Source organism: Ictalurus punctatus, chromosome 27, assembly GCF_001660625.3.
Source record: "Ictalurus punctatus breed USDA103 chromosome 27, Coco_2.0, whole genome shotgun sequence".
NCBI lineage: Eukaryota > Metazoa > Chordata > Actinopteri > Siluriformes > Ictaluridae > Ictalurus > Ictalurus punctatus.
The window spans coordinates 1,877,090-1,893,611 of NC_030442.2; the positions used below are offsets into that span (position 1 = coordinate 1,877,090).

The 16,522-nt window shown below is 42.1% G+C and overlaps 3 protein-coding genes across 3 annotated transcripts; all 3 read right to left on the reverse strand.

Moving 5' to 3' along the window:
• Positions 1-2,699: 2,699 nt before the first annotated feature.
• Positions 2,700-4,844, reverse strand: LOC108259173 (uncharacterized). Its single transcript, XM_053676510.1, has 5 exons — positions 4,761-4,844; positions 4,616-4,670; positions 4,395-4,472; positions 4,209-4,286; positions 2,700-3,199 (listed from the first exon to the last, which is right to left on the reverse strand). The coding sequence occupies exons 1-5, from the start codon at positions 4,817-4,819 to the stop codon at positions 3,149-3,151; spliced, it is 321 nt and encodes a 106-aa protein (XP_053532485.1). The 5' UTR covers positions 4,820-4,844; the 3' UTR covers positions 2,700-3,148.
• Positions 4,845-6,927: 2,083 nt separating this feature from the next.
• LOC128629262 (sialoadhesin) lies at positions 6,928-8,096 on the reverse strand. The gene is made up of 2 exons (XM_053676511.1): positions 7,738-8,096; positions 6,928-7,645 (listed from the first exon to the last, which is right to left on the reverse strand). The coding sequence occupies exons 1-2, from the start codon at positions 7,841-7,843 to the stop codon at positions 7,308-7,310; spliced, it is 444 nt and encodes a 147-aa protein (XP_053532486.1). The 5' UTR covers positions 7,844-8,096; the 3' UTR covers positions 6,928-7,307.
• A 246-nt stretch (positions 8,097-8,342) lies between these two features.
• Positions 8,343-13,095, reverse strand: LOC128629263 (uncharacterized). Its single transcript, XM_053676513.1, has 3 exons — positions 13,016-13,095; positions 8,883-9,236; positions 8,343-8,803 (listed from the first exon to the last, which is right to left on the reverse strand). Exons 1-3 carry the CDS (start codon positions 13,068-13,070, stop codon positions 8,562-8,564), a joined length of 651 nt encoding a protein of 216 aa, XP_053532488.1. The 5' UTR covers positions 13,071-13,095; the 3' UTR covers positions 8,343-8,561.
• Positions 13,096-16,522: the final 3,427 nt, after the last annotated feature.

Here is a 16,522-nt window from a genome sequence, read left to right on the forward strand (position 1 = left end):
GTGAGCATTATTTTTTTAATCCCTCTTAAAAAATTTTGAGGCATGCATTCCTTCAGTGGTTACGAGTGAATTTTAGGATGAATTATGAATTGCTGGTGCTAGGTGTAATGAAATGGGAGGTTTTTGACATTCCAGCAGAGACCTACCGACAGTGCTTCCGTCAGACCGGGACCGGGACAAACTTCCACTTATCATCGGTTGAAGGGACTGTATGCTCTTTGGATAAGGCCACAACAGTGCACCAAGGAGGAAATCGGTGAGCTGATTACCCGAGTTCTCTAGTGTCACGGTACCCCTGACCAACCTCACCACAAAGTTGGTACGAAACCCAGTGCCCTGGACAGAGGAAGCTGAGTGGGCATTTCAACAGCTGAAGGACAGCTTATGTAACAGTCCAGTGCTTCAAAGTCCTGATTTCTCCCAGAGATTAATAGTTCAAGTGGATGTTTCTGCCAATGGACTGGGAGCTGTACCGGTCCAAACATAACTCTAGTTGTGTTTCGAGAACCCTCTCTCTCTTTTCTAGAGGAGGTGGGCCCTTTTATTCACTCCCGCCGGCTGCTAGACGGCCCCGCTGATAATTAGCCGCCAGCTGTGTGTGTGTCCGTGGCCCCGCCTCATGGCTACGCACTCTCCGGCTGTCTAAAACATTGGTGGTGCTAAAGCAGAGCTGTCATTTCAGCACCCTAGCACAGTCGCGGGAGGAGAGTTCTTTCTCTTTTGTGCGCCGGCTGTCGGCCTGTCGTCACAGTACCCCCGCTCAGTTCCGAGCCCACTGCCGATGTGTGTTGGCCCACAGAGCGTCGTGTCATTAGAGGCTATCTGCAGTCCTACGTCGGGCTCCTGCCCGGTGTTAAACCTGGAAAGAGAAGTCCTGCAGCGTAAGGAACCATCGTGTTACCCTGGCATTGGTGTCCTTGGCCTTGGCCATCCACTGCAGTGGTGCGTGGTCCGTCACCAGAGTGAAGGGTCGACCTGCCAGGTAGTAGCGCAGCTCCCCGATGGCCCGCGTTAGTGCCAGGGCCTCTCTCTCCATGGCAGCATATTTCCTCTCCGCCAAGGACAGCTTCCTGCTGATATAGAAGACTGGGTGTTCTTCTCCATTGAAAGCCTGCGAGAGAATTTAGTCAGCCACGCGCTCTCCGGCTGTCCAAAACATTGGTGGTGCTGAAACGGAGCTGTCTCTCAGCACCACAGCGGCAGTCACGGGAGGAGCAATCTTTGCTTCTTGTTCTCTTGTTCTGGCAGAGGCGGAGAGAGTGAACCCGTCCCACAGAGCTGAGTTTCTCGAAGAGCATGGACGTCACATCAGGGTGAAGATCGCCAACATGTGTTCCACATTCTTCAATTTATTAACCCGGCCAGCACAGTGGCAGAGCCTTGTTGTGAAGGTAAACAGCTAGGTGCAGTCCTAAGTCACTTAGTAAATTAAAATAAATAACTAAAAATCCCTCATACTCCAGATTTATTGGAATTCAAAAAGAATAGAGACTTAAAATATTAGTGTGTGGATATTTTTGTAGGATTTTAATCAAGTATGAACCAAAAACATTTTCAGTCCACTAGACCCTTGCTACAAAATCACACAGAGATTAATCTTAAACAACAACAACAATAATAATAATAATAAAATGAAGGGCTCATCCTCATGCATAATGAAGTGTGTGTATCCTCCGAGGCTTACTCCTAAGCAATGGCCTCCTCACTGGATTTAGCCCTGGCACTATGTGGTTCCCTGTTTGACCCCTAGAGTCAGTGGACATCAGTTCCAGAACAGCGCTTCTCTTTGCAGCAAAATCAAAACCATCAACCATCAGCAAAGCATTGTGGGTGATCCCCATGCCAAGTCTGTGCCATATAATGTAAGTAATGTAAAATTGTGCCCTAATGTGGCCTGTGTAAGGTTTGGAACATGAACTACGGTTCACTGGTGTTTGAGCAGCTGTCCTTCTGTCCTCTTCTGTTAGATTCAGAGCCCAGAAGACTGAATTCGTGCTGCCCTGTGAACGCTTTACGCATGTACAGCACTGTGCAAAAGACCGACACCACGCTTTAGTTTCAATCAAATGGCCATTCAGTGTTTATTGTTCATTATTTGGTGGTAAACAACAATGATTGTACATAACGTACAGCACGTTAATCCTATTTTCACTCAAACAGTCACGCAGTACTTATTTATCCAGGTCAATATTAAACTTCATTTTAGAAATAAAATATGAACAGATGTTTTACTGGTTTTACTGTTGAAGACCTTCGTGATTGATTAACAGATGACCCTGATCTACCTGCTCTATACATCATGTAAAACGTTTTCTACTGCGTGTTTAAGTTGTGTAAAAGTTTATTATGGTTTTGAATCGGTGTGCAGCGTTCAGCCATGTAAAAGCTCATAACGACAATGTTAATTTTGTAATTTTGTACATAAAAACATTTGAAACATTGGACTGTAACGGATCAGACATAGCAGAATTCATCTCGATGGAAGCTGGTGTTCCTTACATCATTATTAATGATCATCATCATTATCCAGCTTTTCACTGCAGTTTACAACACATGAAAATGACAAACACTGGATCAGATGACAGAAAAGAAAGTTGTAGAAATGTTTCGCTAAATGAATAAAAAAGAAAGTTACAAGAAATTTAAGGATCAGATCAGAATTGACTGATTCATCAATATTTAGGTGATTAAATCCGATGTTAGCATGAACAGAGATTAACAGAGGTCAGTCAAGAGTTGGAGGTTCGATTCCTGGCCCACATGACTCCACATGACGAAGTGTCCTTGGGCGAGACACTGAACCCCAAGTTGCACCGGATGGCTGGCTAGCGCCTTGCGTGGCAGCTCTGGTGTGTGTGTGTGAATGGGTGAATGACAAACAGTGGAGAACTGCTAAGATTATAAAACGCGCTATATAAGTGCGGAGCATATCTATAATGTACAGAAAGACACCTGAGAATCTAAAGGAGCTGCTTGAAAAACATAAACAAATGACACTTACTTAAGACAGACTTTAGTTTGCTGTGACGTCTTAATGCCGTTTAACTCTAATCCTCAACTCTAATCCTAAAACTCTCACCCTGAGCACCTTCCTGTGCTGTTCATGATGCTGAATGTAAAGTCACTAACCAAACTCAACTGTCCGTTCTCATTCTGCAGTTCTGGAGTACTTCTCCTCACTGAGTCGAGGAGCCACACCCTGAAAAAAATCATCAACACACACACATCATCACATTATACACTATAACATCACAATTTACTCACAAAAAATAACAAACTAATGTCACGCACAATCGACTTCAAACCATATAACTGTCATGGATTATTACACTTTTATATACGGATTATGTATATAAATATATAATATATAAATTAGAATTATTTATCAGAAGCCCTTATCCAGAGCGATTAGGTCAGAGAGTAAGATTTCCAGATCAGCTAAAACCCTGTGTTTTAATTACACACTAATTTAAAGAACATTTCGTGGAAACCAGTTGATTCATATTTATGAACATATTAATTATTTAAAGAAAAAAAGAATTAAAGAAAGCAAGCCAACACAAATCCATAACTGAAGACAAATCAGACCAGACCCTGAGTTAAGATGAAAGTAACGTTGCTGTATAGAAGGAGGACGCTGCTCTGTGTGTGTAGAGATATAAACCCTTAGCTGTTTTATTGTCATTTTGCACTTCCAGATCTCTGTGTGCTTTACCTTTTATGGAGGTTTGTGGGCGTTACTATATGTAAATGAGCTGTGTCGGGAAAGTGCTTTGCGTGCTACAGGTGGTTCACCTTCGTCAAAATACACACGAGTGCAAAAAATAGCTTTATTTATTTGTGAATATGAAATAAATGTTTACTTGGATTTGACTTATGTAAATATTTACACGCAACATTCGTCAGAGATTCATAATGAGGCACGATGTAAAGTCTCGCCTCATTCACTGTATGTCAGTTCTGAGGCTTTGACCTATTGTTGGTCTCGTCATGTACAGGATTTTGACTTCCTCCGGTTTGGATTTGCGCTGATTGTGTGTGATGTTTCTCGCCTGGCGTTTCTGATTTTTGGATTGTTGACTTTGTGTGTGGACGTCATTAATCTTCTGCATATGGAACATCAAACTTCTCCTAAATCCTGGATGCCTCTCTCGCTCTCTCTCTCTCTCTCTCTCTCACACACACACACACACACACTACAGACTTACCCTCAGCGTGTCATAATCAGAGGACATGGTTGCAGGGTTCAGAGTTGTGTAAGTGTCACTGGCAGAGTCATGAACATTCTAGGGGGGAAATAAGTTTTTAGACAACTAAACACACACACACACACACACACACACACACACACACACACACACACACACACACACACACAAAGACTATATACGTACTTGCAGAGTGTCATAATCCGGGGACATATTCATGGGGTTCAGTGCTGTGTATGTGTCATCTCCAGGCTTTGGAACACTCTGAGAAAAATGAAGATCAGATACACTGGGATGTGAGTAACTTCCTTCCAAAAGACCCTTCCAAAGCACAGACACGTTTGTCTCTGTAGGTCACACTCCAACAGCAGCTTCCAACACCTGAAATGATAACAGGAAACACTCACCTGTCCACTCTTGCCAGTGCTGCTGTGGCCATTAGCTGAGCTCGACTTCCTCTTCCTGAGAAACATCAAGTACATGTTCATGCTAGTTCAAATGATTATTTATGTGTAAATTATATTAAAAACATATTCAGTACATTTTACATACCACATCCACAGAGCTCCTGAGAGGAGTGTTACTGCCAGGAAGACAGCCAGGCCCACCATGATGACCTTTAACACTGTGGAATTCTCTGAGAAATAAATCATGAGCATGATGAGGCTCTATTTTATGCTAAGCATAATTTGCCAGTTAATGACGCTGTTTTGCTATTTGGATTGAATGCAGGCCAGTTTGATCACATTTCTGTACCGTTGTTATTAACATATTGTGCTAATGTGAGTAGAGCAGCACAAAAAGGCATGTGGTGTTCAAAATCCAATCCAAGCATAAAGCTGAGCAGTTGAGGACTGATAGCTGCTCTCAGGCAGTGCTGAGACTGAACCCGACCTACCTGAGTTTTGTGGCTCACATGTTACAGTTAGTTCAGGAGAACGGAGATCCTCACGTCCTCTCACAGCACAGGAGTAGTTTCCTGCATCTTCACTGGAGTTCAGGTAGAGCTTGTTGTGTTTGGTGAGTTTGTCAGTAACAGGCTGTCCGTTCTTGTACCACATGTAAGTGTGGTTGTTAGACAGAGTGCAGGAGGTGATGCAGCTCAGCGTTACTGTAGTCTGTCCTTCTGATGTCACTGCAGAGTGACTCGCTCTTACCTGCAGATCTGAATGTGCAAAAAATAAAGGAAAGTGATTTAACAGATTTACATCGATACAGAGAGACCAGAACTAGAGACAGTTCAGTGTAGGACATTACCTGTAACACTCAGAACCACTCCAGGTTCAGCAGAGAATCTGTTACCATAATTAGTAAAGAATTTAAGTTGATATTCTCCAGAGTCTTTCTTTGTCAGGTTTTTCATTTTCAAAGTGCTGCTTTTGTCTTGTTTCACATATTCAACTCGATTAGTAAACTGTGTTTCCTGCTTCAGGTTCTTGGAGTCTTTACCGTGCTGAATATAATGCCAGAATACTTTTCTAACACTCAGATCACTGTGATGTGAGTAATTTCCAGCAAACTCCACTGAAGACCCTTCCACAGCACAGACGCTTTTGTCTCTGTAGGTCACACTCCAACAGCTCCTGCCAACACCTGAAATGGTAACAGGTCATTGGAAGGTTTTATTTGAAGTTGATTTAAAACTATTTTGGTAACATCAGTGTTTCAGTCCTGAAGACAGACTCTTTCAGAATCCCCAACAGCACTAGACTTTAGCGCTTACTTATGAATCTGTCACTGGATTTGGTGATTTTTTTTGTAAATTCTTTGCGACTCATAATAAAGAAAAACAGTGAATTTCTGAGAGTTGAGAGAGCAGGTTCACTCGACTCACCACCAGTGTATAAAACCTGAGTACTGTATGTAGTGACGGACGGAAATGATAGTATTTTATAAATACATAGTTTGTGTTGTCATGAACAAAGACTTATTTAAGAAATAAAAATGTTATAATTTATTATTTTCTATTCTGATAAAACTATTCTATTCTTCAGGAAATCTTCCTTCTTCATGTAAGATGATCTTGTAAATAATCTTGACGATTCAGTTTATAGGGAAATTGTTCTATGACATCATTTGGTGACTTCTAGTGAGTTTTTGAGCTTGTATTAAAGAACTTCCCAACACTGAAATCAAGAGACCCTCCATTACACGATGAGGCTTAATGAATACTCACACAGTGGAAGAGAGAGAACCGAGCAGGAGTAACTGCCTTCTACTGCATTTCTTAAAGGGAAAGTTTCCACCTCGTCCCTGTATTTCTCTAAGAATCGCCCAGACCACCTTAAGAGGGCTCTCTCCCCTAAATTCTAGGACACTTCTTCACTAGTGATTACTAATGAAGGGCTAGGTTAGTGAAGGGCTTAAGTTAGTGAAGGGCTTAGGTTACGGCCATTCTGGGTCTCACAAAAATGCTGATGTGGTCTGTGTATGGTCAAACGTAAATAAAATAATAATAATAAAATAATTAAATACCTAATTACTCCCATTTAGCTGTCTATAGGATAGTACTGAGTTACAGGAACGCTTCCCCACTGACCTTGTGGATGTGGACTCGTGTACGTCAGTGTTTCATTCCTCTGATACTAAAACACTCGGCCAGTAATTACTTACAGCACCTATAAATAGTCATTCCAGTCGTTCCCTCACCTGCCTCATGTGTTATATCTCACTTGACGTTAACTTAATAAAATTAAGTCAGCTTGTCATGTGACCAGGAATCTACAAAGCGCAAATGTCTCTGTCCAGAAGACGAAAACTTCACCATATCAACAATTACACACTCTGAATAATCTGTTTCCGTGGAGCCCCTGTGACTGAGCTGTTACTATAGAAATGATCATGAAATCAGAACGAGTTCATTAATATAATCCTGGGATTTGTTTTGCAGCTGGAACTGCTGTTACAGAATATTAATCAACACCTGAACAATCTGAATGGAGAATTCAACAGCAGCGTGGTGTAAAAGATTACACTGTGCATTGTGTCTCACAAACACCTCTGGATTTTCACATTTACTTATTTGGCTGATACTTTAATCCACAGTGACTTACAAGTGAAGAAAAATCCAATCCAAGCATAAAGCTGAGCAGTTGAGGACTAAAAGCTGCTCTCTGTCAGTGCTGAGGATTGAACCTGAGCTATCACAACCCTATACATTAATATAATGACTGAGTTTTGTGGCTCACATGTCACAGTTAGTTCAGGACAGCGGAGATCCTCACGTCCTGTCACAGCACAGGAGTAGTTTCCTGCATCTTCACTGGAGATCAGGTAGAGCTTGTTGTGTTTGGTGAGTTTGTCAGTAACAGGCTGTCCGTTCCTGTACCACATGTAAGTGGGGTTGTTAGACAGAGTGCAGGAGGTGATGCAGCTCAGCGTTACTGTAGTCTGTCCTTCTGATGCCACTGCAGAGCGACTCGCTCTTACCTGCAGATCTGAATGTGCAAAAAATAAAGGAAAGTGATTTAACAGATTTACATCGATACAGAGAGACCAGAACTAGAGACAGTTCAGTGTAGGACATTACCTGTAACACTCAGAATCACTCCAGGTTTACCAGAGAATCCTTCACCATCATTAGTAAGGAATCTAAGTTGATATCTTCCAGAGTCTTTCTTTGTCAGGTTTTTCATTCTCAAAGTGCTGCTTTTGTCTTGTTTCACATATTCAACTCGATTAGTAAACTGTGTTTCCTGCTTCAGGTTCTTGGAGTCTTTACCACTCTGAAAATAATGCCAGAATACTTCTCTAACACTCAGATCACTGGGATGTGAGTAACTTCCAGCAAACTCCACTGAAGACCCTTCCAAAGCACAGACGCTTTTGTCTCTGTAGGTCACACTATAACAGCTCCTGCCAACACCTGAAATGGTAACAGGTCATTGGAAGGTTTTATTTGAAGTTGATTTAAAACTATTTTGGTAACATCAGTGTTTCAGTCCTGAAGAGAGACTAGATTTGACTGATTATTTTAGATCACTTATAATAAAGAAAAACAGAGAATTTCCGAGAGTTGAGAGAGCAGGTTCACTCGACGCACCACCAGTGTATAAAACCTGAATGTGTAGTGATAGATAGAAATGATAGAATTCTGTAAATATGTACTGTAGTTAGTTTGTGATGCCATGAAGAAAGAATCAATAAAAGTTATAATCTATTATTTTCTATTCAGGTAAAACTACTCTATTCATCAGAAAATCTTCCTTCTTCCTGTAAGATGTTTTGATATTGAAATGATCTTGACGAATCAGTGAATATGTGAATTGTTCTATGACATCATCTGGTGACTTCTAGTGAGTTTTTGAGCTTGCATTAACTTCTTTCCCAACACTGAAATCAAGAGACCCTCCATTACATCATGAAGCCAAATGAATACTCACACAGTGGAAGAGAGAGAATAGTACTATAGCCTTCAACAGAGCAGGAGTAACTGCCTTCTTCAGCTTTAGTTAAAGAGAATGTTTTCATGTTGATTCTGTAATTCTCAAAGATTTTTCCATTCTTGTGCCAGTTATACTGAACAGGAGAGGTCAGAAGACAGGAAGTGCGGCAGGTGAGAGTTTGTTGTAGGGAGTCGTGGGTCACCTGCAGGTCTAAATGAAGATAAAGGTGAATGTTTGAACACAGACGTGTATAACAGCACAGGTTATTACAGACTAGCTGCTCTGTTACCTGTAACTGTTAGAGTAACTCCAGCTGAGCTCAGATATTTCTCTCCTTTATCCGTAATGAACACGAGGCGATATTCCCCTGAGTCTCTCTCTCTCAGGTCTGTTATTGTAAGAGTTGAGCGGAAGTTTGTCATCTCTGTGTAGCTCACACGTCCTGCGTAGTCTGAGTCTAAAGATAAATCCTCTGGATGTTCCTCCTTCCTCCATTTAGCTTTGTCCTTTAGGCTGAACCAGAAGCCAGTGATGATGATGATATTTGAGTAAGAGCACGTCAGGGTCACAGATGACTCCCTCAGAGCACAGATCTTCTCAGGATGGCATGACACCTTCACGTCCTGGATACCTGATACTGAAACTGAATTGTTAACATCAGATATTAAAAGACAATAAAACAGCTTCATATTTGTAATGATCACAGCTTCCTTTAAGAAATAGAGAAGCTTCTTATTGTGATCAGACTTTTAATCAGACTTTTACCACAAGCACAGCTGGATCCTTGAATCTGGTTCATTTTCTCTAACAGCAGCTCTGACAGTAGCTCCAGCTGTAAGCTAAATCAGGTTTATATTAATGCACTCCTTCTAATATGTGATTGTTTCTTTAATAAAAACTCTCACAGGCGCTCCACATTAACACATTATAAAATGAGCGAAACTGTTGATCAGGACATTTATTGATCATTTTTGGAAGAAGTCATCAGTGTGCACACTTTGTAATAGTCAGAGGTAAAGCTGGAACTTTGAGGATGATGTTTTCAGACACAGCATTGTAGTTTCTCAGTAATATAACAAGCGGAGGTTTTGTCTTATTACGTTATTAACTAAAGAGAAAGAAAAGAAATAGAGGCTCGTGAGGGAGTGACACACAGGAATAAAACACTGGCATGAGCTGTTATAGGAAAATAAACAACTTTATAACAAATAATCATGCTTTTGGGGGAGAAAAGGAAAGAGGCTACACACACACACACACACACACACACACACACACACACACACACATATATACAGAGATCAGGATCAAAACCCACACCACTCCCTCTCCTGAATTCTAGGACACTTCTTCACTTGTCATTGCCATTTCCTCTTCACAGATTATATAAAACACTTTCATACTCATTGTCATTACTGAGATCTCCTGTTGTCTAAGGTCTGAGCTGTTATTTTGTGGATGCCTTGCCATGTTTCTGACTCCTGCGTAGTTCTGACTGTTCTCTGTATTTGTCCTGCCTGCTTTCTGATCATTGTGGAGTTCAGCCTGTTACACTGTCTCTGTGATGCTGTTGTTTAAGATTAAATGAAGAATTTTAACTCTACACATTACAACACTGATTTCTCAATATTGCTAAAAGTCCTGATTAAGTATTTAAATGTCAAGTACAGTTAAAACACCTGGACAAAAAAAAAAAAAACAGTGATCAATGCTATTGATGTTCATGCACATAAAAGTGTTAATAAAGTCTTTGTGTTTATGAGCTAACAGTGAATTATAAATAAAAGCAATATTGAACAACATAAGCTATTCATACTATAGTCTACTCAGAATCCTTCATTCTTATTATTAGTGTGCGTCCGCAGTGTCCTGCGGCCAGCGTACAACACATGTCCAGTTCTGCCCAAGGCCGATGACACGGACCTCCAAGTTTTGTGAAGGACAGTGTTCCACTTGTTGTTGAGGAGGTGACTCCTCCTTCAGGCTTCTCAGTGTATGTCACTTCACCTCGTGGCTTTAGCAAAGATGTTGTCTTGGCGGCACTTCTTGGCTTCTCTGAGGACGTCGCTCCACCTCCTGGCTTCTCTGAGGTTGTGCATCTCCTGACACGAGCAAGGAGATGTTTGCTCTTTGCTCCACCTTAGTACAGGAAGTTGCTCTTCCCAGGCAATGCCTGCCTCATGGTGGACTTTCGACGAGGTCCTGTACATCTTGTTTTACATTTGTCACTCCTCAGCCATGCATTAAGGAGGGTTCTGTCATGATTCCCCTCAGCGCACAGTGCATTTCCCAGTGTGGCTCGTTCTGCTTGATTCTTTAGTAAAGAATGTCTTTAATTTGTGTACACCTGTTCTTATTTCCACCCTTGATTAGTTCATCTATTTATACCCTCATGTTCCTTTGTCTCGATGTCTGTCTCAAGACATAAATCTTAACATCCATCCATACATCAATTTTCTGTACTGTTTATCCTACACAGGGTAGCAGGGAGCCTGGAGCCGAATAGCCAGAGGAAACCACCAAAGCACGGAGAGAGCGTGCAGACTCTGAACCCCCAACCTGGAGGTGCCTTCAAATCCTATCACTGCCGACCTGCCACTACTGGGCCCTTAAGCAAGGTCGTTAACCCTTAACTACTCAGTTGTATAAATGAAATATATGTGTCGCTCTGGATAAAAGCGTCTCCCAAAGGCCATACATGTAAAATGTATAAATGTGCAGTACCCTCCACTAATATTGGCACCCTTGGTAAATATGAGAAAAGAAGGCTGTTTAAAATTGTCTTCATTGTTTAACCTTTTGATAAATTCAAAGATTTCACAAAAAATACTCTGCTCTCATGGATATCAAACAATTGTAAACACTGTCACGAACCGGAGTTGGCCCAGAAGCAGAAGCGGGTGCGTAGTAAAGGGTAGTTCCAAAGACGTAGTCGTAAAACAAGCAAGGGTCAGGCGATTGGACAAACAAAGCACAAGGGGACAGGCAGAAAGCGTTGTCGTAAACGGGAAAAGAGGTCGAGATAACAAAGATAGCAAACGAATGTGAAAGGCTTGGAAATGCAGAGAACAAGTCTACTGAACGTATCCTTCACAATGAACATTTGGCGAATGACTCTCTAAATACTAGTGGAGAGAGTGTGTGTGTGATTAGTGACAGGTGTGGGAGACTAGAACTCCGGGGATGGGGAGCACATGCGTGCATGCTCTTTAATGTCTTGGGACATTTTGTTTAGGATACATGGCATCATGGACTCTATCAAATATCATCAGACAGTAAATGAAAACCTGACTGCTTCCACCAGAAAGCTTCAACTTGGCCGTGGTTGGATCTTCCAGCAGGACAATGATCCAAAACATACAACAAAATCAACACAGAAATCTTTTACTGACCACAAAATTAAGGTCCTGCCGTGACCATCCCAGTCTCCTGACCTGAACCCCATAGAAAACCTGTGGGGTGAACTGAAGAGGAGAGTCCACCAGCATGGACCTCGAAATGTGAAGGATATGGAGAGATTCTGTATGGAGGAACAGTCTCAGATCCCTCACCATGTATTCTCCAACCTCATCAGGCGTTATAGGAGAAGACTCAGAGCTGTTATCTTGGGAAAGGGAGCTAGCACAAAGTATCGTCTAAAAGGGTGGCAATAATTGTTGCACAACTATATTTAACTATTTTTTTAAATATAAACCTGTGTTTTTGTTTGCAAGTGTTTGATATCCATGACAGCAGATAATTTTTGTGAATTTTTTAAACAAAAGATCAAAAGGTTAAGAAAATAAAGAAAAAAACAGCATTCTTTGCTTATATTTACCAAGGGTGCCAATATTAGTGGAGAGCGCTTTATATCTGGTCTCAGATCAGTGGTAAAGAATCAGTTTGCTCTAAAACTAAGTTGGATCAGCTCATACACTCAGAGTAACACTTGTGTGTGGATTTACATTACTGCATGTTCCACTGTTTCAATCAGTTTTGTTAAATTCACTGAACAACTTTAATAAAACTCGAGAGAACAAGAGCCTTTAAACTGTTCTGCTCTAAGAGCAGCTTCCCCAGTTCACATCCTGGCCTGAAACATTACAAAATAAACTGCAAAACTGTTCTCAGATCAGCCGACACATTCATCACTACTGTAGCATTAGCGTTTAATGTTGCCACCAGCATGAAGCTGTTAAACAAGCGACAATATCTCGAAAATAAAGCAAGCTGGATCTAGCACACAGAAGTAAATACTCATTTAGCACAGTTTATGGCCTTTTGATAACCTGGAATCTGTTACAACATTAGGAGTTTTTCATGTCCATTCATTTTGTATGTGGAGTGGTTTAGTTTAGGCCTGTTAGGAAAAGCCCACAGCTAACATATTCCATGTAGCAGAGACAGGTTCATCTTAATACTCAACAAATACAGCAACCCTACCTGTAATATTCAACAACAGGATCAGCAGCAGCAGCTTTCTGGATCCAACGTCCATAGTTCCACTTAGAGCCCTGAAAAACACAATCCTTTAACTGTTTAACTGGGAGATCACTATAAACACAATCGATATCAATATGCATAGGTGTGCTCGTTGTATATTAATATATATGTTCTGTTAAAATTCGTATTTACGGTAATATACAAATTTACTAATGTGAACATAATCATAAAGAGAGTTTTTTCTTACGTCCTCTCGGGTCTCCTCTTAATAATGTTCTAACTTGGTGGAAATGTGCCGTGGTGTGATCGCGGGGCGTGTGTGTGTGTGTGTGTGTGTGTGTGTGTGTGTGTGTGTGTGTGTGTGTGTGATGGGGGGTGGGTGGGTTAGTAGCTGAAGATGAAAAAGAAGTTTGTTTCCTTCCTTTTTGTCTGAGCGTGACCTTCACTTAAACAGTCTCGTTATACACACACTATCAATTTTAGTATTGAATTAAAAAACACAGCAGTCACACACTCCTGTACACTATACATGATAATAATTGACATTTTTTTCATCTGCATTGGGCAGCTCATCAACAAAAGAGCTGAAATACACACTGAGTGGAGCTTTACATTCTCCACCAGGCCTTTCCCCCTTTAAATTCATCTCCACATAACATTTCTCATACTTTTATTAATTTAGCTGAGACTTTAATTCACTTTCATTATTTAGTTTAAGAACACAACACTGTCTCTCTGGCTGTACTGGGGATTCTGTACACAAGAAAACGAGTAAAATATCAGATATATTATAGAATATAATAACATCCTGCACCTTCTTTATCTGTGTGAGTTTATTTATTCTCTTAATTCTGTAAACCCAGATGTGTGAAGTATGAACTGTTTCAGAGTTGAGTTCTGTTTCTATGGTTATTTTCACACATTCTTGACTGGAGTGCTATTTGTGACTGAGGACAGCAGCAGCAGTGGTTACGCTGTGGTTACGCTCTTGCTGGTCAGTGCATGAGTCATACAGTATAGCGTGTTTAATACATCTTGTTTGTGTGTTTGTGTGTCAGTGTGCATGTTTGTGTGCGTGTGTGCATGTTTGTGTGTGCGTGTGTGTATGTGTGTGTGTGTGTGTGCGTGTGTGTGTGTGTGTGTGTGTCTATTTGTGTGTTTGTGTGTCCTCTCAGCGAGTTTAATATAGCAGAAAATCAGGAAGTGCCCCGAAAGTGTCAGAGGTTGCTGTAGAGTTCAGGAGCGTGCTGCCTCTGCTGGTGATGAGGGGAAACGCCTCACTTACAGTGTGACAGTAGTGTCAGTGCAGGTCAAGGGCCACTCTCATGCTGTGTATAAGAATTCACTTTAAACTTCACTCTGTCTCTGTCCATCATAGGTAATAACACATAATTAAACATTAATTTAAGTCCATTTTAATTAAATAGATAAAAAATAATAATAACAAACCTTGTTTAATACTTGCATATATGAAGGTTACAGTATCAGAGCTGAGCTGTATCACCTCCTGCACTCTGTCTAACAACCCCACTTACATCTGGTTCAGGAACAGAGTGTTATTAAAACACTTTCACTCAGTCTTTAAGAAACCTTGCTCCAAGTGCTTACTAGTGACGTTATGAAGCCTTTTGAACTCCCATTAGTTCTTCCAGTTGTGACCAAATTTGTTTCATAACTTTGATTCCTGTTTCTGCCGTGTTTAACATCACCTGACCTGTACATTATTTATTTATTTATTTGTTTATTTTTTTTACAAACATGGATACACAGGTCTGTCTAAGGGCACAGCGACTCGGTGTGCGAGGTACAAGATAACGTGCAAGGATGACAGGTTCTGGCTTTTCAACTAGGGGAATAAAACCCACAGATTGTCACACTGTCCTCGAACCACTAGGAGCTATCACACTGCAGAGCACAAAATCCACTGAACCACACCCCCTCTGTCTCTATGCTGTTGTCTGATTTAGTGTAATATCCCCTCTCTTTTCCCTGGACTGCACTAAGTTGAATATAATGGCATCCAGCCCTCCCCTGTGCTTTAATCCTGCAAAGTGAACTATATGTTCTTCAAGTGCTGGACCCCAAGCCTGATGAGAGAGTCAAGTAATGTTAAACCCTTTGTCTGGTATGTGAGCATTATTTTTTTAATCCCTCTTAAAAAATTTTGAGGCATGCATTCCTTCAGTGGTTACGAGTGAATTTTAGGATGAATTATGAATTGCTGGTGCTAGGTGTAATGAAATGGGAGGTTTTTGACATTCCAGCAGAGACCTACCGACAGTGCTTCCGTCAGACCGGGACCGGGACAAACTTCCACTTATCATCGGTTGAAGGGACTGTATGCTCTTTGGATAAGGCCACAACAGTGCACCAAGGAGGAAATCGGTGAGCTGATTACCCGAGTTCTCTAGTGTCGTGGTACCCCTGACCAACCTCACCACAAAGTTGGTACGAAACCCAGTGCCCTGGACAGAGGAAGCTGAGTGGGCATTTCAACAGCTGAAGGACAGCTTATGTAACAGTCCAGTGCTTCAAAGTCCTGATTTCTCCCAGAGATTAATAGTTCAAGTGGATGTTTCTGCCAATGGACTGGGAGCTGTACCGGTCCAAACATAACTCTAGTTGTGTTTCGAGAACCCTCTCTCTCTTTTCTAGAGGAGGTGGGCCCTTTTATTCACTCCCGCCGGCTGCTAGACGGCCCCGCTGATAATTAGCCGCCAGCTGTGTGTGTGTCCGTGGCCCCGCCTCATGGCTACGCACTCTCCGGCTGTCTAAAACATTGGTGGTGCTAAAGCAGAGCTGTCATTTCAGCACCCTAGCACAGTCGCGGGAGGAGAGTTCTTTCTCTTTTGTGCGCCGGCTGTCGGCCTGTCGTCACAGTACCCCCGCTCAGTTCCGAGCCCACTGCCGATGTGTGTTGGCCCACAGAGCGTCGTGTCATTAGAGGCTATCTGCAGTCCTACGTCGGGCTCCTGCCCGGTGTTAAACCTGGAAAGAGAAGTCCTGCAGCGTAAGGAACCATCGTGTTACCCTGGCATTGGTGTCCTTGGCCTTGGCCATCCACTGCAGTGGTGCGTGGTCCGTCACCAGAGTGAAGGGTCGACCTGCCAGGTAGTAGCGCAGCTCCCCGATGGCCCGCTTTAGTGCCAGGGCCTCTCTCTCCATGGCAGCATATTTCCTCTCCGCCAAGGACAGCTTCCTGCTGATATAGAAGACTGGGTGTTCTTCTCCATTGAAAGCCTGCGAGAGAATTTAGTCAGCCACGCGCTCTCCGGCTGTCCAAAACATTGGTGGTGCTGAAACGGAGCTGTCTCTCAGCACCACAGCGGCAGTCACGGGAGGAGCAATCTTTGCTTCTTGTTCTCTTGTTCTGGCAGAGGCGGAGAGAGTGAACCCGTCCCACAGAGCTGAGTTTCTCCAAGAGCATGGACGTCACATCAGGGTGAAGATCGCCAACATGTGTTCCACATTCTTCAATTTATTAACCCGGCCAGCACAGTGGCAGAG